At 52.4% G+C, this 23451-nt stretch overlaps 2 protein-coding genes across 3 annotated transcripts in view; one reads left to right on the top strand and one right to left on the bottom strand.

The window, feature by feature from the left end:
- Positions 1 to 433: 433 nt before the first annotated feature.
- On the bottom strand, positions 434 to 21747 carry RGSL1 (regulator of G protein signaling like 1). Its single transcript, XM_029962220.1, has 23 exons — positions 21620 to 21747; positions 21190 to 21358; positions 16849 to 17008; positions 16645 to 16737; positions 15965 to 16047; positions 15616 to 15690; positions 14727 to 14856; positions 13739 to 13843; positions 13272 to 13433; positions 12157 to 13112; positions 11549 to 11611; positions 9680 to 9911; positions 9163 to 9249; positions 8674 to 8749; positions 7556 to 7796; positions 7024 to 7153; positions 5915 to 6080; positions 5080 to 5218; positions 4330 to 4454; positions 3741 to 4162; positions 1240 to 1335; positions 1066 to 1113; positions 434 to 803 (listed from the first exon to the last, which is right to left on the bottom strand). Exons 1-22 carry the CDS (start codon positions 21745 to 21747, stop codon positions 1070 to 1072), a joined length of 3882 nt encoding a protein of 1293 aa, XP_029818080.1. The 3' UTR covers positions 434 to 803; positions 1066 to 1069.
- Positions 14844 to 23451, top strand: part of GLUL (glutamate-ammonia ligase) — a 17751-nt gene continuing 9143 nt past the window's right edge. Inside the window, exons 1-5 of one of the 2 annotated variants that reach the window (XM_018079059.3) lie at positions 14844 to 14922; positions 16998 to 17116; positions 17611 to 17734; positions 21205 to 21292; positions 21660 to 21879. In XM_018079059.3, coding sequence (XP_017934548.1) covers positions 21746 to 21879 — 134 coding nt within the window. In that variant the 5' untranslated portion in view covers positions 14844 to 14922; positions 16998 to 17116; positions 17611 to 17734; positions 21205 to 21292; positions 21660 to 21745. Of the gene's footprint in view, positions 14923 to 16997; positions 17117 to 17610; positions 17735 to 21204; positions 21293 to 21381; positions 21420 to 21659; positions 21880 to 23451 lie in introns of those variants that run through there. The other variant, XM_008933912.4, reaches the window with a different exon arrangement.

The following is a 23451-nucleotide window of genomic DNA, read 5'->3' as shown; positions in this document are numbered from 1 at the left end:
AATATGAAACATGTTGTCATCTGCCTTAAATGCACCTGTGTTATTCCCAGGATGCAGTCTTCTAGGATCAGAGGGATTAAAAAGTGGTTAAAAACAGCTCAAAATTACAAAGCTGAGAGCTTGCCTCTGACAGAGTCAAACTGATGAAGGTTGTGGTCTTTACTTCATGAGGTCCAAAGAACATCTGGGATGTCTGCAGCTTCCTGCTGACTTGGCAAAGCCACTCTGACTCAGTTTCACCTGGGGAATATGAAGGCCTTTGATATGATTTGGTTAATGTTTGGTAAATATAATGGTTTTTAAAAAAAAAATTAAAAAAAAAAAAACATGCTGAAGCCCCAGTCAGGCATGAGCTGATTTTGATTGGAAAATCAGAAAGGCTCTGGCAAGACAGGCACCATCTCATCACCCAGGGACAGCTGGGTAGTGAACCAGGTGGGCTCTCTCAGCCTCGTCAGCACAGGAAGTATTTGATTTGTGTGGAAGGTGGGGAGAGGTGAGGAGCTGAGATACATTTTACAGATACATGTGAGGAAGGAGATTTGTGTGGATGAGGGTGTCTCCCTGGCTAGAAGCACATGTTGTGGCATATCCCTGTCACGGTTGCAGAGGTGCAGGTTGCTGTGCTATGTTACCAGGTAAGCTGAAGTTGCTTTATTTTTAGGTCTTCCTGCTGATTAAGTACAAACTATTCAGTGTGGCCAGGCTGCTCAGCTTCCTTGGATCACACTCCTGTACCACTCCCTGTGGGTGGTGTTTTGAGAGGGCTGTTGTTCTAGAGAGGTCTGTCCTTTCCTTGGTGCCTGCAGGGAAGGGAGAGAGGTTGCATCAGTGGCTGCTGCTGCTGGAGGCAGGGTGAGGGTGATCAGGGATAAGCTCAGGGCTGTGTGCTCCTGGGGGGGGAGTTTAGGGCGTGGAGAGTTGCAGTGGCTGAGAGTTTTCTGTGAATATTACTGGAGATGGTGGGGCTGACCAGCATCCTGCACGAACCTTTGGGTTTTAAGAGGAGTTGCAGCTTGTGCTGCTGTGGTTTGGGGGAGGTAGAACACCTCTGTGACCACCTACCCGCTCACTTGCTGAGGGAGGGCCTCTTCTCAAGATTTTTATCTGCATCTGAGAAAAACAACACACACAAACTTCCTATCATGGACTAATGCATGGGGCCCTAAATCCCAGCTCCCATCCCAGCAGCCAGAGCTCCCCTCAGGAGCAGGAGCACTCCTTTCAGCACTGGCTCACCTTCTTGCTCCTCCAAAGGCTCAGTTTTCTTCTGGGGCTCTGGCATCATGATCTGGAGGCCTTCTGTGAGCGAGAAGACAAGGACAGGGCTTTTCCCTGGTGGGGGATAAGAGATGGAGTGGTTACTGTGCAGCAAGTGCTCCGATGGCAAAGGAGGGAGGACATGGGCATCGTCTGAAGGGCAAGGAAGGGTGGTTGAGTGAGGACCTGAGTTACCCAAAACTGCAAAACAGTTTGGGGGCTGCAGGGTAGGGGTGTTATGTCCCACCCTGGATCTGTGGCAAAGTTGGGGGGGGGGGTCCTGTGTGGCAGATGTGGGAGGAAATGGAATATGGAGACATGGGGGGAGATGTGCTCCCGGCTTTGTGCCTGCCTGGGCAGCACCTCCGTGCTGATGGCTGTGAACGGGTCAGGCAGCGTGTCCAGTCCCACAGGACCGTCCCTCCGCCGAGCACAAGGCACAGACAGTGCCACAGTGACGCCTGGTGATGGGAGATGGGTCCCTGCCTGCCACCTCCCAGCCCTGCACACACCGAGTCTGCTCAACCCTCACAGTGAGGGAAAAGCAAGGCGTGGGCGAGAGCAGGTTTTCTCTGGAATTACAGGTATTTCCCCCAGCATTTTTGGTGCTTTTTTAAAGGCAACAAAGTAATTTTTTTTTTCCCCAGCTGAAAAGGAAGATTTTTATCTAAAGGTCAGGAAAGCAAGACCCTTAGATAAAGGTCATTGGTGAGAGCGTGATAAGGCACAGAAAAGTTACTCAAGCAAAAGGTGGCCTGGACATCAGCACAGTCAGAAACAGCAGCTATTTTGGGTCACATATCTATTCCCAAGACACACTACTCAAGCTGAGGAATTTTTTTTTCTGCCTGGCTTCTGTTATTCATCCCTGCAAGATGCTACAGGGAGCTGTGGCTTGGGGACAGTTGTCCCAGGAACAGTCCCTGCAAGATTAATGTCCCTGTGAAAGAGATCACAATGTTTTCTATTTGTCCAGAGCAACCCAAAACACTCACTCTCTGTGGCTCGGGGTAGTTAAACATGGGCTGTGCCCGCTTGGGCAGCAGTGGGACACTCCTAACCCTTTCAACAGCTCGTACTGGTTTAATCAAACAATAATTTGGGTTGGAATGGACCTTTAAAGGTCATCTAGTCCAACCCCCTGCCAAAAGCAGGGACACCTTCCACTAGTTCAGGTTGCTCAAAGTCCCATCCAACCTGCCCCTGAATGTTTCCAGCAACAAGGGCAGCCACAGCTTCTCTGGCCAACCTGTGCCAGTGTTTTACCACCCTCTAGTGTAAAAAACTACTTCCTTACATCTAATCTAAATTAACCCACTTTTAGTTTAACTGTCTCTCTCTCCCCTCCAGTTCCCTGAAGCCCCTGGGAAATGTGTGTCCTTGTCCTGGATAACACAGCAAGCAGCTTCTGTATAACCCAAGGCTTCTGGCTTGTCTCTAGCTTGTAAAAAAAGCCTTGGTTAGGTTTTTTTCTGTTTTTGGGGGTTTTTTTTGGTGGCAGTAGGCTTTTGCATTAAGAGAACCACGTCTGAGGAGGTCCTTGAAGTGCAGTGAGGCTCTGTAGCAAGGTGGAAACCCAAGATGGATGTTATCCATGGGAATACCCGTGGTGTGAGGTGGTTTCAGCTAATAGACAATGGCCTGGCAGTCCTGGAGCACAGGGGTCTGTCACCCCAGCCTGGCTGTGGAGCAGTAGCTCAAGCACCTGCCTGTAGCTATCAAAATCCTCCAACTCTGCTGCTTTTTAACCAGAGCTTGACAGTGATAAATGACAGGGAGCAGAACACCAACTTGCTGACGCCCACTCAACCATCAAAGCAAGATTAGTATGTGCCTATTTTGGTTTCCCCTTTAATCAAAAATCAATTAGACAATTTCCAAATGAATATTCAGCCAAGGAGCGGGTTGTCAGGCAGACTGACAGCGCTCAGCACCACTTTCTTTGTGTTTTTCACTTTGGAGTTATTCAGTGTATTGAAACTAAACAAGTGGATGAGAAAGGAAAAAACATCTTTCTCTTTCCCTGGAGATGTCACCTCAAATCCTGATTAAACTTATTCTCCATTCCAGATATTCAAAGCACCCTCCATGGAATGCAACTGAGCCCAGTGTTTGGCTGCATGGTGGTTCTCCTTTTCCTGCTCCCATCTGACTTGCAACCCAAAAGATTAGTTGTTTTATTTCTGTTTTTGGGTGTTTGCCTGAGTATTTTTAACTTGGTTATTGAAGTAAATAGGAATTATGCAACAGCTCTTTTTTTGTGAAGTCTCTGCACTCACTTCCCTATTCACCAAAGAAATTTCTAAAATTCCACTGGGCAATTCTGACTGATTCTGACAGGATAAAAATATTCCATTCTATTTTCCAGCAAGCCTGCACCACATACATCCTCCAAGCTGTGTGAAGGAGGGGGTCTGGCTCTGTTAAGAGGAACTCCATGGGACCCCAGGTGTGGGTGTCTGTGCATTGGAAGAACAAACCTGGAGCAAAACCTGGAGCAATGGGAATGGGCCTTGGCCGACGGGGAGTGCGGATCTTGGATAATTTGGAGGAGGTTTTTGTAGGAAGCGAAGAGACCGGCACCTTGTCCTTCTCAGGAACTGGCACTCTGTCCTTCTCAGAGGCTGGCACCATGTCCTTCTTAGAGACTGGCACCATGTCCTTCTTAGAGACCGGCACCATGTCCTTCTTAGAGACCAGTCCCCTGTCCTTCTCAGAGACTGGCATCATGTCCTTCTTAGAGACCAGTCCCCTGTCCTTCTTAGAGACTGGTCCCCTGTCCTCCTTAGAGATTGGTCCCCTGTCCTTCTTAGAGACTGGCATCATGTCCTTCTTGGAGGTCTGAAAGCTCCTGTCCTCCTTATAGACCCGAAAGCTCCTCATCACTTTCCAGATGCAGAACCTGTGTGGGAAATACCGGAGACAGCAAACCTCCAAGCAGACATCTGAGCTCCTGGGGAGCGTCTCATCGGCATTTTTTGAGCATGTCAGAGTGACAGGTGGCTGGAGGAAAAAGGCTGGAATCCACAGAGCCTCCTCCACCTTGGGAGAGAGGGAACAGGTAGGTACCTTTTCCAGAAGTACAGCAGGATGGGGACAATGGTGGCCTTGGCCTTGTGGTAGATGGCACGGGTCAGTGGCCCCTTGGAAGATAAACGCCAGACCAATTCTCTCTCTTTTTCAGAGATGTTCACCTGGGCACAGAAGAGACCAAAGCAGTTTGCAGCATGCCTGATGGGTCCTGGAGGCAGGTTTCTCTCCCTGACCCCCCCTTGCATTTCAGCAACCTCTAAGAACAGAGACCCCAGTTACATCCCAGCTGACTGCCCCAGCCACACGGGCAGGATCCTGCCTGGATTTCTGTGGAAAGCATTGTGCTGTGCTGTCCAAGAGGGACACAGGCAGAGCTGTGGCTACTGCAAGGGGAGAGGATGAATGCAATGGGGAGGGCATGATGGTGATGACCTCTGGAGAGTGAAGGGACTGGGGGGTGGTGTGCAGCACTCATCCTGGTGCTTCAGCTCTGGCATTTCTCCAGCAGGTAAGGGATCCCTCCATTTCCCTGTCTACGTTCTTGTTCTCAATCTGTCTGGGTCAAGTGCTAGTGTGGGTCTGGTACTGGATCACTTCCCACCCCTTGCAGCCCATGTGGAAGTCCCAAGCTCCAGAGCATGCCCTGAAGCCTCACAGCATGCCTAGCTGGAGCAGATCCAGACCTCTGCCTGGTTCCTCTTTCCCCACAACCCTTCCCAGCTGCCATGCCATGGTCTTGAGCAATGAGCAGCCTTCAGCCTTCCTGGGCAGGTCCCAGGCTCTCACCCGCAGCTTCGGGGGCATATCAGAGTCTAGGAAGAGCTTGTTGATGACAGCAACTTTCTTTTTAAGAAAAGCAATTTTCCTTTCTGACACTATGTTGCAGGCTGCCAGAGCTTCCACTGCATCAGCCAGCTGAGAAAACCTGCAAAGGCACGTGGGGTCCTGCTCTGAGACAAATGCTGTTAACTGCTGGGCTAGACAGTCATGCTCTTGCTTAATTTAGTGTTTGCTAGGCCAGAAAAAGCAATCCACAAGGTGTGGAACAGAGAAACAGGAGGTATGAAAAGCTACTTCCCTCTTCTACCACCCTCAACATCACAGCATTCACCTGGGGGAGGTGATATTTCCTTTTTTTGGGAAAAGAGGAAGTTGAAAGCCTGTGGGGGTGTGTTGGCTGCAGGGCTAGGGTATGTTGGCCATGGATTGCTCCCACAGGTTTGTCGGGGGACGGGACAAAGTCAAGGGAGAAATGCCACCACAACTGGCACATCAAGAAAGGTGCAGGCAAAATGTTAGATTGCTTGGGACTATCAAACCTCAAATACTTCTAGGATACCCAAACAGGAACCCTGAGCCAGGGGATGATTTCAGGTTGAAGCAGGGGCTTTGGAGGTCTCCATCAGAGATGGGTACTACCTGTAAGATGGGTCTGGACCAGAGCCAAGGGAGACTGATGCCAAGGCCAGGTTGGATGGGGCTCTGAGCAACCTCATCTAGTGGAAGGTGTCCCTGCCCATGGCAGGGGAGTTGGAACGAGATGATCTTCAAGGTCCCTTCCAACCCAAACATTCTACGATTCTGTGGTGGTACCTGACCACCTGGTAGAAAGGGAACTTACTTGTCCATCTCCAGGTAAAAGTGGAGGTCGTCCACGAGGAAGTTGACGACAATGACCTCTTTGTCAAATATGCAGCGTTTCACCAGCACCACGTTTTCCAGGCGGGCTTTGCCCTTGCGGGAGGTACTCGCGGGCCTCTTGCTCTGCTTCGAGCTCACAGGCAAGTCTGAGAGAGGAGAAGAGCTGTTGTGTCCTGCTTCTGGGTGCGAGGAAAGTGGCCACCTGGTGCTGAGCTACACCCTGCTCCTTCACCTCGCCTGTGCTTCCTTTGCCTTTGTGCAGTTAATTTGCTGAGGGTCTTTCTACCTACGTGGACTACAGCTTTTCTTCAGCCAGGCTTTCCAGGGAATCCAGACCATCCGGTGTGCAGCCTTCCCTCTAGCTTGATAACCATCTACCCTCCTCTTTGCACCCACAGAATGTTTATGTGCATTGTTTCCCCCAGGAACGGCCACGGTACATTATATCTAAAGCCTGCTGGTCTGTGTAGCTGTTACCCTGGTTCTGACAGAGGCCACAAGCAGATAACAAGGGAGAAGGAAAGGTAAAAATCTGTGTTACTTCCCCCAAGGACAAAATTCTCTTGATCTAGATGGGGTTTCAGTGTGTTGAGCAATTTCTGTGGTTTTCTTTTCTAATTGCTTTTCCAGCCTCTTCTCAAACCTGCATGTAAACCTTCAAGATCTACCCCCTTTGGCAAAACACTGTAGGTCAGTTCCCTGTTGCCCAGAAAACAATTTCTTCCTGTCTCACCTTAGCTCCATTTAGTGTTTCCTGTTTTTTTGTGGAAGGGATGCAAACCTGCATATACAATATTGTTGGAGACAGATGCAACAGCATAATGGGGCGCCTACATCAGAAAGCCAGATATTGCATCAAAGTGTGTGTGTGTGCACCTTTTCTGTGCAAAACTCTGCACATCTAAGTGTTCACAGCAACATCTGGCATCCTGAGATACCCGATTTTATGGCTCTTTATATAACTCCAGCAGAGGAAACTGAGTCATGGGGGTGGGGGATAAGCCACAGGTTTCCTCCAATTACTTCTCTACCTAAATTCGGGACTGTCTTGGGGAGGGAGGAGAAGGGGTGGCAGGAGTCTAGACATACTTTCCCTCTGGTTTCTTCGTTCCCAACAGAGAAAGTTCTCAAACTCCACACGGCGTTCGTCATTTCCCATCTCCCTCTGGAACTTGCAGAAGCTCCTGACGAGTTCACGAATGGCATCCCAGGCCCACTGCTGTGGAGACACAGTACAGCTGGCATGAGCCAGGGAGCTGCAGCATTAAGGTTGCTCCTGGACAGAGCCCTCCTGTTTGGACCTGAGCTGGAGCAACAGAGCCCAGCCTTGGCAGTGGGATTTGTGATCCATCTATCTTTGCTTTCCAGCATTTCTCGGTTTCACTGGTGGCCACAGGTGATAGTGTGAATTGCTTGGCCACTCCTAACCAAATTTGGTGAAGTCTGCATGGAGCAGGACTCCAGAGCCTGTAGGAGGGAGTCTTCACCTGTCACCTTTTTGCAACTCTCCAAGTTTGACCCCCTCACCCCTTTTATGTGACACCACTTGGCCCACAGCATCTCCTCTCTTTCTTGCCTGGAAAATGTCCCCAGCTGACCAGCAGACAGGGTCCTTCCTTACCATCCTCTCTTCCTCAAGGTTCTCTTCCTCGAGGTTTTCTGCCTCAAGGCTCTCTGTATCGAGGTTCTCTGCCTCGAGGTTCTCTCCTTTGAGTTTCCGTGTTTTGATGTCCCGTGCCTCACGCCGGACAGCGGTGGTTCTCTGCACACGACGCCTGGACTTCGGCTTTTTGGTCAAGGCGAGCAGCTCCTGCAGCTGCTCCTCCTCCTGCTGCTGGTCCTGCTGCTGCTGCTGCTTAACCCTGCCAGATGGGAGAGCAGAGAGAGAGAACATCAAGGGCAGCCGGACGTATAAGGAAGGCACTGGTTTGGTGGATTGGTGGTTAAGGCAGGGAGCAGCCGATAGGGATAGCCCTGGGGTTGGGATCCCAGTGGATTTCTGTTCCTAAAGGAGGTTGGACAATGGTGCAGGGTGCTAGATCCCCTCTCCTTCCCTGGGCTCTATTCTTGCACGTAGCAGCCTTGAGAGTGTCTGTCCTGCTTATCTGCAGTGTTTCCTCCTCCAGTCCAGCACCCTGCAAGCTGAGAGGTGATTTGGTAGTTGTGCTGGGGTGAGAGTCTGGATGGAATTTCGATGTACTAGCTGATAGTTCATAGGGAAATGCATTTTTAGCAGTTGCTGTCTGGCCCCTTGGAGTGGGATGGATTTGGAAAGGGTGCATTTGCAGAACCACTGGGCTTGAGGAACCAGCTCGACTCAGGCGCTCACCACCGTTTTTCCATTTGCTTTAAATCCCAGAGTGGAGATGTGAGGGCTCATGGCTGGAGTATTCCCAGGAGGTGACACGAGTACAGAGATTTACATGTGGCTACAGGGTGATTTTAAGTGATTTTTCTAGGAATCTGAGCGTTGCCCAGGTGGCATTTCAGGGACTGATGGAGGATGAAGCGCATGAGACATACACAAGATGTGAGGAGTAAATCTGAACTAGGGGGGTGTTAATATTTCTCCTTTCCCTGGTAACTCTGCAGTTCAGACCCACAGGGCACCCATCTGAGCGGGCTGAATGACAAAACAGGGAGCAATGGCACTACTGGAAAACACTGGGGAAAATATGCTTCCTGAAAGAGTGGAAGTAGCAAAAAACTAGCAAAGCCCTGTGCTGCAAAGTGCCTGACCTGTGTCTTTTAGCTCGCTTCTTTACTGCAGCAGTGGGGAGCTTCATCGCTCCAACACTCCCCTCGGGTCCAGCAGCTGTGGGGACACAACAGGGATGGCCTCTTCCTCAGGTGACAGCCAGAGCCTGCTCCCAGCTGTCCTCAGGGTGAAGGACCTGGAGCTCCCATGCTGGTGCCTGAGTGGTGAGCCTGGCTCGGGAGACACTGGATACTGTGGAGACTCTTCACCTCTCATGGTTTGACCTCCTTGGCATCTGCTTCAGAGAAGTCTCCCCACTCCCACCCTCTCTGCCTGGATTAATGCCCCAAAACACACGACTGTCAAGGGTCGATAGGCCTCTCTCTCCTTCTGGAGATGTTCTACCAGGTGATGGGATGCAAGCAGGGAAGACTCCCGCTTGTCCAGTCCCCTCACAGCATTTTGGAGCACCTGCCAGGATGTGATGTTGGGAGCCCACCCTGCTTTTTGTCTGCTTGGACTGGACTCACCAAGTAATGCACTTAGGAGATGCACAAGCTCATCATCCTTGCTTGGGCTATCCACAGCCAGCTCCTCTGACATCATCTTCTGGAAGTCTGCATCAGAGAGAGAAGAGGGGACAGATCCCAAGTCAATTACTTTTGTCAAGACAAGCTGAGGTATGACACCAGTACCACCAGCAAGGCCAGCCCCAGCATCCTCAGGAGATGGTCAGGATGTGGAAGTGGGGTGGCAGTAGCTATTGCTGGGTTTGGATTTCAGTCACTTTGCTGCAGCTTCCGTTTGATCTGGTGACCCAGCACAGGGGATGTCGCATTTGGTGCCTCTGGTACTGGTAGGAGGGAATTTGGCCCATAGGTTGCTGCCAAAGCTTGGATTACAGCCGAAGGCTCCCAGATACCCTGTCCCAACCCACTCCACGATATCCATGGCCTGTCTAGGGGCATTGGTCACTGCAGGTGCATAAAATATGCTTTACCAGACTGAGCCAAAACGAGCCAACAGAAATTCAGAGCCTCTTCTTACCTGGGCTGCACAGGAGAAGTTCCATCTCTGCCTGGGTGGAGCCCCCTTTCCGGAGGTCCCGAGAAGCAAGTAATTGCCAGTACTCGGAGGAGACACCTTCCAAGTTCCTTGTGCCATGCAAGGACTGGCACAGCTTCAAGGTCTGGTTTATCCTCTGGGACAGGAGGAAACATTCACTCCTGTCAGCAGTGTGGCCTTGCATCTCAGGCACTGCGACATCACCACCTGGAGACTATGGCGAGAAGAGGGCAGGGTGATTGCACAGAGCATGTTCCACATCTCCCACGCTGTGCCCACGTGGTTTACTGTGCCTTAGAGTACAGAGCTACCCGATTTGGATCTCTGCTTCAGCTTGAAACAGTCTAGAAGAAACCTACGTGAGCACAAAGCTCAGCATAGACCTTAAACTACCTAAGCAGCTGCTTAAATCTGGCTCACATCTGCCTGCAGCTGGGAGGTACTGGGGGCAGGCAGCAGGTCCCCCAGGGAGTCCAGACAAGGGCTTGCAAGTCCAAGTCCACACAGGAGGGCTGAAAACAGCCCTGAAGGTGTCCCCCAGCAGGTTGGTAACCTCCTGTGCCATTTTGTTGGCTGCTGTCCCTGAGGCTGGCTCTGGCTGGTGCCCTGGGAGTACCTCCCTCACTCCTCTGAAGACCCTCCTGCAGGTTTTGTCTTTCCCCACAGGCAAACAGTTTGCACGACTCGCCAAGCAGCAGGCTCAGAGTAGCTGGTTTCTGGCTGAGATACACACTGCTGAGAGCAAGCACCAAAAATAACCCTGCTAAGCCCCCAGCAGTTCCCCTGCCACCAGTGCAGCGAGACCCAGGAGGAGTTTGGCTCAGGGGATGGTGCCTGTGGAGAGTGGGGCCTCCACGCCTGCTGATGTGCTAATTGCACTCTCAGACCAGGTCTGTCCTCCGAGGGGTAATTTCCTTGACAAGAGATGCTTAAAATCCTGGGCAGCTAATTAACTTCCAACCAAGAGTACTTAATGCCTTTTCCAAAATGCTCAGCTCTCACTGACTGAAACTCTGTGAGCCAGGTCTTTGAGGACACCAGCCCTGAGAGCCTCTCCTTAACACTTCCAGAATCAGCTGCCGATTAGGGAGTTCATTTTGGGGAAAACAGTTGGTTTGAAAAACACCATCTGCAGTGACAAAACTGCCTGCACAGCTCATGCAGGCACCCAAGCAGGTAGGATTCTTGGGGGGTTCTGTCTGCAAGGTTTCTGGGTGTAAGGTTAGCATTTGGGGTAGGTATTAGAGGGATTTCCTCTGCTAGGAGGAATAATAGTCTGGGAAGAGTGCTTGTGTGACTCTGATTTCCTAAATCATCCCTTTACACAGTGGGAAAAAAAAAATGTGGAAAACTTGAGGGTGGTTGAATCATAGGCTAAAAGTCTGCATGCCCTCTTTCTTTCCCCCCTGTGCTGGCCCAGGCCCGTGTGTCTGCACATGAGTTACATTAACAGCAGTAACTGCTGTGGGCAAGGGAAAAAGGAGGGGTAATTAATTCCCAGAAGTGTTGGTTTCACCCCTGCCTACCCTGAAAGACTGTGATTATGTTTCTCCCTGCTTTTAGGCTGGGTCACAGCCTGTCTCAGGGGAGCTCTTGCAGGGTGTGCCTGCAGTGCTGCTGACTTACGGGATGCTGTGGTGGAAGAGCTGGGGATCACTGCTCCAGACAGCTGGAGCAGAGCAGGATCTGCTGCATCATCCCAAGGTGGTGTTGGCTGAGGTCATTGTGGGATGCTGGACCACAGCAGCTAATGCTGGGCTTCTCCTTCTTCTCTCTCTCTCCCACCTTTTCCATCCCCTGATGCCTGCACACCCCACAAGGATGACTGTGTGCCCTGTGCATCCCCCTTACCATAAACTGGAGGAACGTCCTATCATCAGCAGCCAGAAATTCCTCATAGAAGCAGCAGAGCACCTAAGGAGGAGCCAAGGTGGGTTATCCTCAGTCAGTGTTCCAGCAGCAATCACCAGCCCCCAGCCCCACGGTACCCTAAGGTCACAGTGGTGGTGCTGTGGGTGGATTACACCTTGCTGTAAGGTCTGCCAGGAACTGTACACCCAGGCTGGTCCACTGGGCTGCTCAGGGGCTGTCCAGAAGGGCTTGGGTTCTAAATATGTTTTACCTGTGTTGTGCTGGAATCAGTGACTCAGAACTGAAAGGATGGCCACTGCCCTGTCATTCCCTGGCCCTTGGAATGTGCATCTAACAGCCAGGGTCACCACAGATATTCAGTGACTGCTCACCTCTGCTCTGCTGCCCTACAAACCAGTGAGGATGCTCCTCTCCACTGGCCTGGTGCATCTTGGTCACTGGTTCCAATGCAAGATGACTTGTGACTGTAAGTTTTTCCCTTCCTAATCTCTTTTCCTCTTAATTTTTTGAATACCTCTTCTCACTGCAGGAGTGACAATGCCAGCTGTACCCCCCCCAGCCTGACCACTGCCAGCATCCCTTTGTACCTTGCAAATCTCCTTCTGGGCTCTGAATATCCAGGGGGAGAATTCTCCAAATATCAGATGGTTCCACAAACCCGTGAGAGTCCTGGTCTCCAAGGGAAGCTTCTCAATGTTGTCCTCCTCCAGGTAGGACTTGCATATCTTATCCCCGGTCAAATGACGGAGGAAGAAGTTGTTTTCTCTGCTGGAGTCCAGCACCACGGGCAGAAATTCCTCCAGGTCGTGCCACAGGTCCAGGAGATGAGTCTCCATGGGCCGGTCCTGGTGCTTCAAGAAGTCTCTGAAGGGTTGTCCTGCACAGGTGTCAGCACTAAGGGCCCAGGGAAGGAAACTCAAGGTCTTGGCCGATCCTTTCAGGGAGGGCAGCTGGACAAGAGGTGCAGAGGAAGGCAGGTTAGAGAGGATTTTTTCCTCACAGAGGTCTTCCAGATGACTGACCTGCTCTGCACTAGGTTTTCTGGGAGGAGTTACTCCCCCTTTGCCATTAAGGGCAGCATTTGCAGGATGCTCTGACTGAGGAATTGATCCCAAAGCATCCTTATCCAGATGTGGTTCCCTTGTGCTCCTAGCTGACCTTGGCTGCCTTTCTGGTTTCACCCGAAAACGGGGCATCTTCATTTCTTGGGTGCCTCTTCTCTCCTTGACCAGAGCCCAGATCTTTGTTTTGGCCTTCTGGCCGCAGTAGGGCCCTGACGAGCGCTGGCTCCTTTTGATATGCATCGTGGGGGGGGTCTCCAAAAAGCCTGAGGGCTCCTGCCAGTCAGCCTGTAATAAACGCTCCTGATATTCCTGCAGCAAAGGCTGGCATGATTCCTCTTCTTCTATTCCCATCTTGCAGTGGCTGAAGAATTTAGGGAGCCAGTAACTCTGAATCGTGAAGAGGACCTGTTCCTGCATCTTTCTTAGGATGTCTCTTCTATTGCTGACGGACTGGATGTGCTTGGCTTTAGGCAGTGATCCTGAAACAGATGTGGGGAATTACAGTGGGGAGATGGCTCCATGTAGACTGTTCCCCAGCCAAATAAAGCAGGTGATGGTATCTCATCTCCCTGGGAGCATCCAGGAAAAACCACCTCCCTGGAAAGGCACTGCTCATCCCCAGCTCCGATGTTTCTTACCAGCGATGGTCGTGCAGAGGGTGATGACACTGGAACCTTCACGCAGGTGAGAGGCTTTCAGCCTGTGGATCAAGGACAGGTAGAGGTCCCTCTGACTCGTATCTGACTCATCCAGACCCAGGAGCCTTTCGGTGGTGAGCCAGAAGTCGGTCAGTTCTTCCCCTGTGGATCAGCCAAGGGTTGGGAGTTGGAGGGAGTCCCTGAAAGCTCCAAGGATGGATGGAGCAGTTTATAATTTTTAAAAAAAGAGAAGGGAAGAACTCCTGGATGAACTGAGGGAACAGGGTAGACAGGAGCCAGGGTTATGCATCTTCCTCCCAGCTCTGCTGCTGGCTCACCTTCCAAAGCTCTCACAGTGTCTCCTGTCCCACTGGTGCTTATCCATGCCCCCAGCTCTCTGCCAGTGTCCCAGTGGGCAGGTGACCCACGGCTGGCTGAGAAGGGGCTGTGGAGCATCCCATGCCTACCTGCTGTTCCTTGGACAAAGGCTCGGAAGTGCCGCATGCCCTGGCTCCCGCTGATGCACTTCTCCAGCAGCCACTGGTCAGTGCTTTGCCAGTTCAGGAGTTCTGCTGTTGGAGAGATTGCAGAGCATGGCATCAAGGGCTGCATGCAGGAGCGATCCCAAGAAAGTCCCTCAGCTCCCAATGGCACCCCCATTGGAACCCTCCTGCAGGAGGAGCCAGAAGAACAGCAAATCACCCTGAACTGGGAGTTTCAAACAGGCTGTGGGATGCACATGTGGTGTGTGCCAGGACAACCTCCTCCTGTCCAGGACAGTCTGTCCAGCTATGGTGCCTCCTCCCCTTGCAAACATCCATCTTTTTTGCTTGAGTTTTGTGCTTGCCCTTAACTTCCTCCAGCTTTTAATTTCAACCTGACCAGAGCAACAGCAGTGATATATTCAAGAAAAGCCTTATTAAATTGCTTATTTTTTTGTAAAGAGAATCTGCTTTCCTGCTGCTGTAGCTTTTTTTCCAGTGGCAGTTGACATGCAGGCTGACAAAAGACTTGGCTGGACTGAGATACCTCATTTTAGGGGTACAGTGAGCACAATTCAGACTTCTTGCTGCTAAGAGAGACCACGGCCTGTTGTCCCAGAGCACCCTGCACAGCAGCAAACCTGACACATCAGCACCTCAGTTTCCCACGCCCCGGGATGCCCTCCATCCCTGCTCCACCCATGGACTCCATGGTAAACACTTGCTAAGCAGCTACTTCAGCTCAACTCCACAGCGAGCCTGTATTAACCCGGGTGGCAGAGTAAAGCCCTGCGCATCCCATGGAAACCCCGGGATCTGCTGCATCCCTAAAAATGGGGCGTGCAACGCCTTTTTAACCCGGAGCAGAGGCACGACCCACTGGGCAGGCACCAGGCAGTGACAGCCCTGGAGGGAGGAAGCCCAGCGGCGGCGAAGAAGCCGATCCGATTTCCTCCGTGCCGCGATGACTCACCTGCTTCCCCCGACCGAATGAAACCCAGGAGCTTCTGGCAGAGGACGAGGTGGAGGCACAGGCTGGATTTGCAGAAGTGAGGCAGCCGGTGCTTTTCCAACCAAGCCAGTAAAGCCGTGGGGCTGGGATCCTGCGTTGCAAACCCGGGGACAGGATTAGCTGTGAGCAAGGAGCCGTCTCCTGCCTGGGGATTAGGGTGAGTAACGGGTCCCTGCTACAGGGGGAGGAGGTGGGGAAGGCACCCTGTTGCTGTACGGCGATGAAAGCCATCCTGGTGCTGAAGGAGAAGGGGGATACTCGAGTTACAGCCCCTGCTTGTGTCCCCACGAGCTTTGCCTACAGACCTGGGAGCCCCGGTGCTGCGGGGCTGCCTCCGAGGCTGCCTCTCCTCGCAGCCTGCCTGCCTCCCCAGAGCCCAGGCAGGGAGGCATGGCAGCTTCCCGGCAGCTGTGGGAGCAGCAGGTTCCCTTTTGCTTGCGGGATCTGAGCGCTGCCAGCGGCGCTCGTGGTTGTGGGGAAGGGAGATGCCCGTGGGGAGGGCTAAGTCAGCTTGGTGATCAACAGGGTTTCACTCCTGTTGAATTCAGGAGGACAAGGGGCTTATATTTATGTCCTCCTTCTTTGCCACCCTATATGTTCTCCTTAACTCCCGCTTTTGCTGTTACCCAGAGCTGGATAGACCCCAGAAGCTGCAGCAGGACTTTAAATGGCTTGTGCTCCTCCCAGGGCTTAAAAGCAAAATGACGCCCGGGTTTGAAATAATCCCCCAGCTGCACGAACAGGAGAGACAGAGAGGGGCCCTGGCAATGAGAAAACGGGTCCTTCCCTCCCCTGCCCTGTGCCCTTTCTCCCTCCTCCTCATCCTCCTCACAAAGGGGCATGTTCTCACCAGGTGGCTCGACAGCCCTGGCCAGAGGTCCCACTGGCCCGTGCCACTGATGTAAATGGGTGTCTGTCCAAAAACCTGTGTCAAAACGAAAGTAGAGAGCTGAAAGAGATGGAGAGTGCCAGGGGAGACCAGAGCCCAGCTGTTCAAGTTAGTTCCCACTACAGAGAAGGGCATCCAATTCCCTGTTAGACCTCTGTCTCCCAAGTTGAGATCCTCAGTTTTCCCTCGTTTTCCAGCCTGAGTGTGGCGCATTCCCAATTCTCCCGGGGTCTCTTAACACCACAGAGTCTGAGTTCACCTGAAGAGAGCTCAGAAAGGTCCCGGGCTTTATGGTGCAGAGTGGACTTACGGGAAGATTCAGAAACGTGTTGAAAAAGTCAACAAAAACATCATCTCTCAGCAGAAGCCCCATGTCCGTGGAGGCTATGGCCGCTAGAGGGGGAGAAGAGAAAGTTATCTGGGCTTTGTGTTGCCACACAAGGTGAGCCAAAGGAGGAGTTTTGAGAGGGACGGCTTTAGGGGTATGTGGTACAACTCGAACTGTGCACACGCGGGAGGATTTGGACAGTCCATGAAATCTGGGTCCCGGTGCACCCACGTGCCCTGGGATGTGTGGCACAGGCTGTTTGGAAAGCACGAGGTTCAGCGGCATGCAGGAGCTGGGAAGTTTGAATGCCAGCTTCCTAAATAGCAAAGGTACACGGTCCATAGAGGCTGGGCACAAATGTGCTGGCATCCGTAGGGCAGGAGGAGGGACATGCTGTGACTGGAGGGGACAAGCTGTGCTCCTCTGCCTTATCCACGTATAACCCTGCTATCATGGAGAGGAACTGTGTGCTGTGCTCTGGTGCTGCCACTGCCTTGGTGCCCTCTGAGTCCTCTTGCTCTGGTTCTTGGAACAAATTCCGCCAAATTAGCAGGCACCACCAGACTGGGGATGGGTTGTGGCTCTGGACAGGGTGTCAGTCACTGCAGCCCCCACTCCATCCACCCAAGACATCAAAGCAAGTGTCAGTTAGTGCCAAACACCTCGCACTATCCTGTGAAGTTTTATTCGTGTCTGAAAGATCTGGATGCAAGGGGGTGGGCTGGCACAAAATGTCCACTTTTGTGAAGGCACAGCTGTGTTACAGGGAGGGCTCTTATTTCAGAAGCCCAATACTGCTTTTTCCCCCCACTGTCCCCTCTGGGGAGTGTTTAGAGGGCTGAAGCCTCCAGCAAAGGGTAACTCACCAGCAGTCATCATCCTGCTGTGTTCCGGGGGTGTGTTCCAAACTGCCGTGCTGATTGTGACACCCTTGTCCTGGCACCTTCTTAGTGGAGCTGCAGGGCTCTTGGGAACCCCAGGGCTTTCACCATCTCCCTCTTGGTTGTACTCCAAGGCCTGCTTAGCCTGGTGAGGAAAAGACTGAGTGAGGATCTTATCAATGCCTGTACATGCCTGAAGGAAGGATGTCAAGAGGATGGAGCCAGGCTCTTCTCAGTGGTGCTGAGCAGTAGGGTGAGTAAAAATTGGAACAGAGGAAGTCCCACATGAATGTTAGGAAAACCTTCTTTACTGCAATGGTGACTGAGCACTGGGATGAGTTGTCCAGAGAGGTAAGGGAGTCTCCCTCAATATCTCCCTCAATATCTGGAGATATTCAAGAACCATCTGGACTCAATCCTGAGTACTGTGCTCTAGAGGATCCTGTTTAAACAGAGAGGTTGGACAAGAAGACCTCTGGTCTGTGATTTCTGTGTTTATCCGTTCTGTGATTCTTTGAAATGTCACTTTTTTAATGGCTAGCCCTGAAAACACACCTGGGCAGTCCTGAAATGAAACCCTTTCCCTCTCTCTGCTTGGGCAAACTTCTTGCCTTCAAACCAGGTCCTTGTCAGCACCTTGGTGCTGTGTGTGGTTGCTGTCAGCATATCTGCTTAGGTCGTGATGAAATTTCATAGGAGACTCCACTATGCCTGCCCTGGACAGACCAAGTTGTCTTGCTTCATCAGGTCTGGGACTGAGGCCTAACCTTGGAGACCCTCCAGTGGGAAGAAGGGAAAGAAAGGAAGAAGGAACTCCTCTTAGAGCAGCAGTGACCAGTTTCCCTTCCAGGAGGAGGAATCTGCTCCCCAGGTGTGTATTTGATCTTGCTGTCTGTAATGCCATGGTGTCAGGCCTGGCAGGGCTGCCACTGCCCTCCAGGTTTTGGGCATTGTCGTGCCTGGGGTCTCTGATGTGCCCAGTAGCAGAAGTCTGCTGGTCTGTGGCTCTGCACTGTCAGTGGGAGTGGGAAGGGTTCTGTTCCTGTGGAGTGTGTGGAGCAGAGTTTTTGTGGCCTCTCCTGCACTATGGGATAGACTCTGCCAACATTACAACCCTAGAACGTCCTGAGCTTTCTTGCTCTGCCCACTGACAAAACACAGTTGTGTTATGTTGAGCATCATTTCCCATTCTGTCGCTGTGGCTGCAGCCCCTGTTACTGTCACCTCCATGCACGTAAGGGTGTGCAGCATCCCTGGAATCGCCTCTGTGCAGAGGAGGGTACCTGCGGTGGGCACAGGCAGCGCTGGGGCAGGACAGTGTCCCACAGTGTCCCCAGGAGCGGGGCCACCTCACGAGGTGGCGCTGTCAAATCAGGAATGTGGAGCTGTTCCCAGCAGCAACAGGGCTCTGCATCTCAGCATCGGGCTTGTGACTCCACGGTGGCAGTTAGTACAGGGACAACTCCAAATTAATTGTGGAGCTGGTGCTGGGCACCCCAGGGGGACAGTCCTGGGCCCCTGGCACCGGCACACTCTGTCACCCCAAGCAGGGGAGCTCGTTTCTTTGTGCATGGCTGGGCTGCCCTGTGTGAGGATGACAACTGGTGCTGTAACAAGCCAGGAGGGACACAACAGAGATTTGTGAAAGCGTGTCAGAGATCACACCTGAACTGCCCATGCACATACATGTGCCCTGGGAGGGTCACGTCCTGTCACGCTGCATTGGTTCACAGAATCCTAGAATGATTTGGGTTGGAAGGGACTGTAAAGATCATCTCATTTCACCCACCCAGCCTGGCCTTGAACACTTCCAGGGATGGGGCAGCCACAGCTTCTCTGGGCAAACTGTTCCAGTGCCTCACAACCCTCAGAGTGAAGAATTTCTTCCTCAGATCTAATCTAACCCTGCGGTGTTTGAAGCCATTCCCCCTTGTCCTGTCACTCCACGGTTGAAACTGTTGGGTTGAACAGCAGTGGGTGGTTGTGCTCGTCCCTGTGGTGCTCCTGGGATGCATGTCATCCTGGTGACAATGAGGAGACGTTGCCCTTTGGGTGATGCTTTCTTTTTGGGGTGTGTGGACTTGTGCTCTGCTGCAGGATGGCTTGGCAGCGCCTGTTCTGTGCCAGCTGTGGGGATGGCTCTGGGATGGGGCCAAGCCCCTTGGGATGCACACTCACTTTCCTTTGGTCACAGCCTGGGCACATTGGCTGGTCACTATGCCAAAAACCAAATTGATATGGGGAGGGAGCAGCCATGGGCCACAAAACATCTGCTTGTCCTAGTGGTGCCAGGCAGAGCTACGGGAAGGAGTAGCTCTGATCATGAATTCAAAAGGATTTGTGCTGTTAAGCCTGAGAGATAAGAGGAGGGGTTAGGGAGGAGCTGGAGTGGTGGCTGCCTCACACGTGAAAAACTCGTAAGTCCTCAGGGAAAGGTTGAAACAATTAAAAAATACATATTTTCCACTTGGCAACTGACCAGTTGGCCAGTGAGATCCTCAGAGGCTGGTGTAGCTCCTTGGGTGCTCATCTGGCTCTGGACTGACCTTAGTGGGACTGTGATGGCTTCTGCCAGGAAAGGACCAAGGATTGTGAGCCAACATGGTTACTGTGGGAGGGTGCAAGGCCATTTCCATGGGATTACTCCCCAAGAGGTGACTCCAAGAGGTCTGGCAGGATGGAGCTCTGTTCAGCCTGGCTGCAGCTTCCTGGGATTTGCTCAGTGTGTGCATGGGCACACCTGTCCTGTTCATCTCCTCACAAAAGGAGCTCACATGAGCTGTGTGGCTATTTAGAAAAAAACCAAAAATGGGTAAAAAGAGGCTTAAAAAAAATAGGTGGACACATGAGCACAGCCCAGATTTAGAAGGGGGCTTGGAGAGGAGCGCAGAGTGGTCGGACTCCATACAAAGATAAGGGCAGGGTTGCAACACCAAGGACGTCAGGAGCTCTGCCCAAACCCGAATTATCCACGTCCTCTGTCCTGGTGTGGTAAGCAGCCCTCCCTTGGCAGACCTAAGGCCGCCAGTGGCAGAGGCTCACGTTCCTGGGGCAGCAGAGGGGATGGGGCTGGGTTTTTTATCCTTGCCCAACATCAGCTGTCACAGCTTCCTGTGGTGGCAAAGTCCAAGGCTGCCCGACCGGGGGGTCAGCATCACCACCCGCAGTCATTGGCCACTCACAGCCTCCCCCAGCAGCCCAGCCTGTCCCTTTTGGTGCCACAGGGAGGGTGGGGGCTGTTTCCCTGCCAGCTGTGGTCAGCACCCAACCCTGAACACCTTGGCATTAGGTGATGGCCTAGAGCCCTGGTAATCTGGGAAACTCCAGCCTGAGTGCACAAACCTGCTCTTCCTCTAGCATAAGCACTATATCCCCAGAGTGAAGATTTTGGAGGGAGGTTTGGGATTTTTTTTGCCCCTGTACAGCCCCATCCTGTTCTCGTATAAATAGTTTAGGACACCTCAAAGATTGTCACCAATGGGTGTGACCCTTTAAGGCCCATAGCACCTTAAAACTGGAGTTGCCCAAGGTCTCAGGTCTGCCAACTCAACATTGAATATTAACTGCTTTCTTGAACATACTGTGATTATTTTTTTATATACATGATTTTCATTCTTGGTCTCCTGGGTGCATAAAACCTGTTTGCTCAGCAAGGACATCATTGACATTTCCTTACATTAATTACAAGTGTTTTTGAGCCTGTTGCCGTTTGTCTGTGGTTTCCTTGCTTGGGATTGAACGTAAAGGCTGGACTCTGTCCCTTACACCTGGCAGCCCCTGCAGCAAGCTCTGCCTTCACTTGCCTCTTCTCCAGCTGAAGCAAAATCACTGGTGTAACCTTATACAAGCATCTGGGGCTGCTGACTTCACCAGCCTGGGTTAAGCATGTGTGGTGGCAGGACAGGGACCTAATTCAGCCACGAGAGAGGGATATGGACAACGGCGCTTGGCTGTTACCTTTTATAATTTACAATGTCAGGCCTGGATTCACCATTTAATCCACTTAGGTAGCGCCCTGAGGATTTCTGTACTCTCACTTATGGAGCTGCAAGGTGTATTAGGCTGAAATTAATCTGCCAGCCACAGCTAACGCAGCCCCGACCTAGCTGGGAGTGCATTTAACAGTGTGAACAGTGCTAATGAAAAAAAAAAAAAAAGGAAAAAAAACCCCAAAACAACAAAAACAACTCTGCCTATGCACACTGTGACCAATTTCCAACTGTGGGGAAAGGCATGTGCTGAGTGCTCCCTGGGATATTCTCCACCCTTGTACAGAACGAACCGAGCCAAGCAATTTCTAGGTCTCAAATCCCGCCTGCCCCTGACGTTCTCATCTTCCAGCTTCTCCTGGTCGCTGTTGAGGGTGAGCACGTGCTCGCAGAAGACGCTCAGCCCCTGCACAAGGTCTGAGGAGCAGAGCCGGTGGCAGGTAGGTGCTGCCTGCCGGGATTGCTGCCGGATTGTCCCGGAGCGGGCGGTAGCAGTGCCCCCCTCCCTGAGGAAGGGGGGTGCTGGGGAATGAAGCAATGCCCTGGATTCCTGTGAGGTGTGGCAAGGTGGGCAGTGGGCACGGGGACTGGCACCCAGGTGGCTGAGAAGGGGGTGCAGAGGGAGGTGTGAGCATCTGGGGGGGTTTAAGCAAGGCTTTCCCAGGTGCTCTGTCCCCAGGAACCTAGGAGCGTCACAGGCACATGGTGCAGGCGAGCTGCATGGGGGAGGGAGCTTTTTTTTTTTGCCTTGGCATGTGCCTCCGCACGTTTTATTAATCTGCTTTCCCAAACTGCCCTTCTGTGCAGCCCAGGTGATCTCCTCTGCCGCTGAAATCCCTCTGGTCACCAGCCCGTTGGCTACCCTTGACCCTGGCAGCATCTTCAAAGGGAGCATGGGCCTGCTGCGGGGTGTGCAATGTTTGCTCACGCACAGGGCCAGCAGCTACAGCCCCCCTGCCTTGGGGGGTTTCGTCAGCCTCCTGCAGCGCTCCGGGGGAGACCGGTCGGCCACTGCTGCTTGCACAAGGTCAGTCCCCAGAGTGCACTCGTTCCCCCCTGGTGAGCTCCCTGTCCTCAGTCAGTGACTGCTGGGCCACTCTGAGCTGGGCAACTTCTGAATTAGGCGCTGGCTCAGGTGTCAGGTTTGTTTTTCCAGCCCTCGTGTTGCTAGTCGTGGGTAAAAGGGGCTGCATCTCCAACTCCCCCAGCTGTGAGCCCCTCCAGAGCCCAGGGCCCAGTGATGGTGGTGGGCACATTGTCGTGGGTCGAACCAGAGGCAGCTGTGCCCAGTGGTGGGCAGAGATGGAGGTGATGCAGCATCAGGCCACCCAGCCAACGTCTGGTCTCACTTGGATGCATTTCAGTTCTTTATGCAAGGCCTCACAGCCCAAAACACCTCCCTGGATGGGTCTGGAAGTGGTGTAGCTGAATTTGAGAATGTCTCAGCAGTTGGCATGGGGAGAGGAGTGATACTGAAGATGTCTCTGCTCATTGCAGGGGGATGGACTAGATTACCTTTAGGTCCCCTCCAATCCAAACTATTCTGCTCATCCCTCACAGCTGTGCCATTGTGGGAAGCTGGGGCATTTTGGGTGCATCAGGCCTCCTGCTGGGATCCAACCATCACAACAAAATGGGCTGTCACAGCACAATTCCTGTCCCTGTGTGACATCTCTGTTTAAAGAGAAAAAAAAAGGCATTCCTTTCTATTTGAGAAATTTTTTTTTAGTGCTGGTGAAAGACAAATGGGTACCTGGGCTTAGGAGTCTGGGTCTACAACCTGTTGGGCTTGAGATCCCAGGATCTGTGGGGAGGGGCCACCCATGGAGATGGCCCCAAGCTGCTGGGAAAGTCCCAGCACTCCAGGAACAAAGCCATCAGCCACCTGCCCCAGGGCCAGAGCCACAGGGATGTTTCATGTCCTACCTTTTTAACCCTTGAATTATCACCCCCCCTCTGTTTTTCCTTCCTATGGTGTGACATTTCTGCATTTTAAGGCATTCCCAAATTTATGAGGCTGCACTTTCAGGAGGTCCCTGCAACCAGGCCTGTTTGCTAAGAGCAATTTGTTCGGGGCAGCTGGGGAGGACATGAGGATAGGGATAGAGTGGGACACGTGGACAAGGGATGGATCACAGCAGCCCCACCAATGCACAGTGGAGAGGGAAGACATGATCCTTTCCTGCTTGGCTGCTGGCTGGAGTTGGAAAAGAGCAGGCATGTCTTATGCTACCTGGGAGGAACTCATCCTGGCCCCCAAACCTATCCCACAGAGCACAGGGTCCTGGTCCTGAGGGTTTGCACAGCTGCCTTGGAGGCAGGAGGCTGCAAAGTCCAGCCTGCCTGGCCCTCCCAGCAGCTCACCAACCGCTTTCCAACCTTGGCACTTCTCTCAGGATATAAACCACGCCGGCGGGAAGTGCTGGGGCAGGAGAATAAAGGTGTTCCCGTGAATTAATAGGAGGAAGAAAGAAAAACATGTGCCAGTTGGGACTCGCCCCTGGAGCAGGACATTGTCTCTGGCTATGCCTGTGGAGCGGGGCCCTTTGAAGGCGGATTTAAATCCACTCGTGGGACGGGTCACCTGTTGGCATCGTGC

This window comes from Manacus vitellinus, unplaced genomic scaffold (genome assembly GCF_001715985.3).
Source record: "Manacus vitellinus isolate BGI_N305 unplaced genomic scaffold, ASM171598v3 scaffold_44_pilon, whole genome shotgun sequence".
Classification (NCBI taxonomy): domain Eukaryota; kingdom Metazoa; phylum Chordata; class Aves; order Passeriformes; family Pipridae; genus Manacus; species Manacus vitellinus.
This window is presented reverse-complemented; position numbering and strand designations above follow the sequence as displayed.

Coding starts and splice junctions, on each gene's coding strand:
- RGSL1 (XM_029962220.1), bottom strand. CDS start 21,747: ATGCTCCCTTTGAAGATGCTGCCAGGGTCAAGGGTAGCCAACGGGCTG. Junction 9,250..9,679: donor ACTTCTCCTGTGCAGCCCAG/GTAAGAAGAGGC, acceptor TCTCTGATGCAG/ACTTCCAGAAGATGATGTCA. Junction 4,163..4,329: donor CTGCTGTACTTCTGGAAAAG/GTACCTACCTGT, acceptor TTTCCCACACAG/GTTCTGCATCTGGAAAGTGA.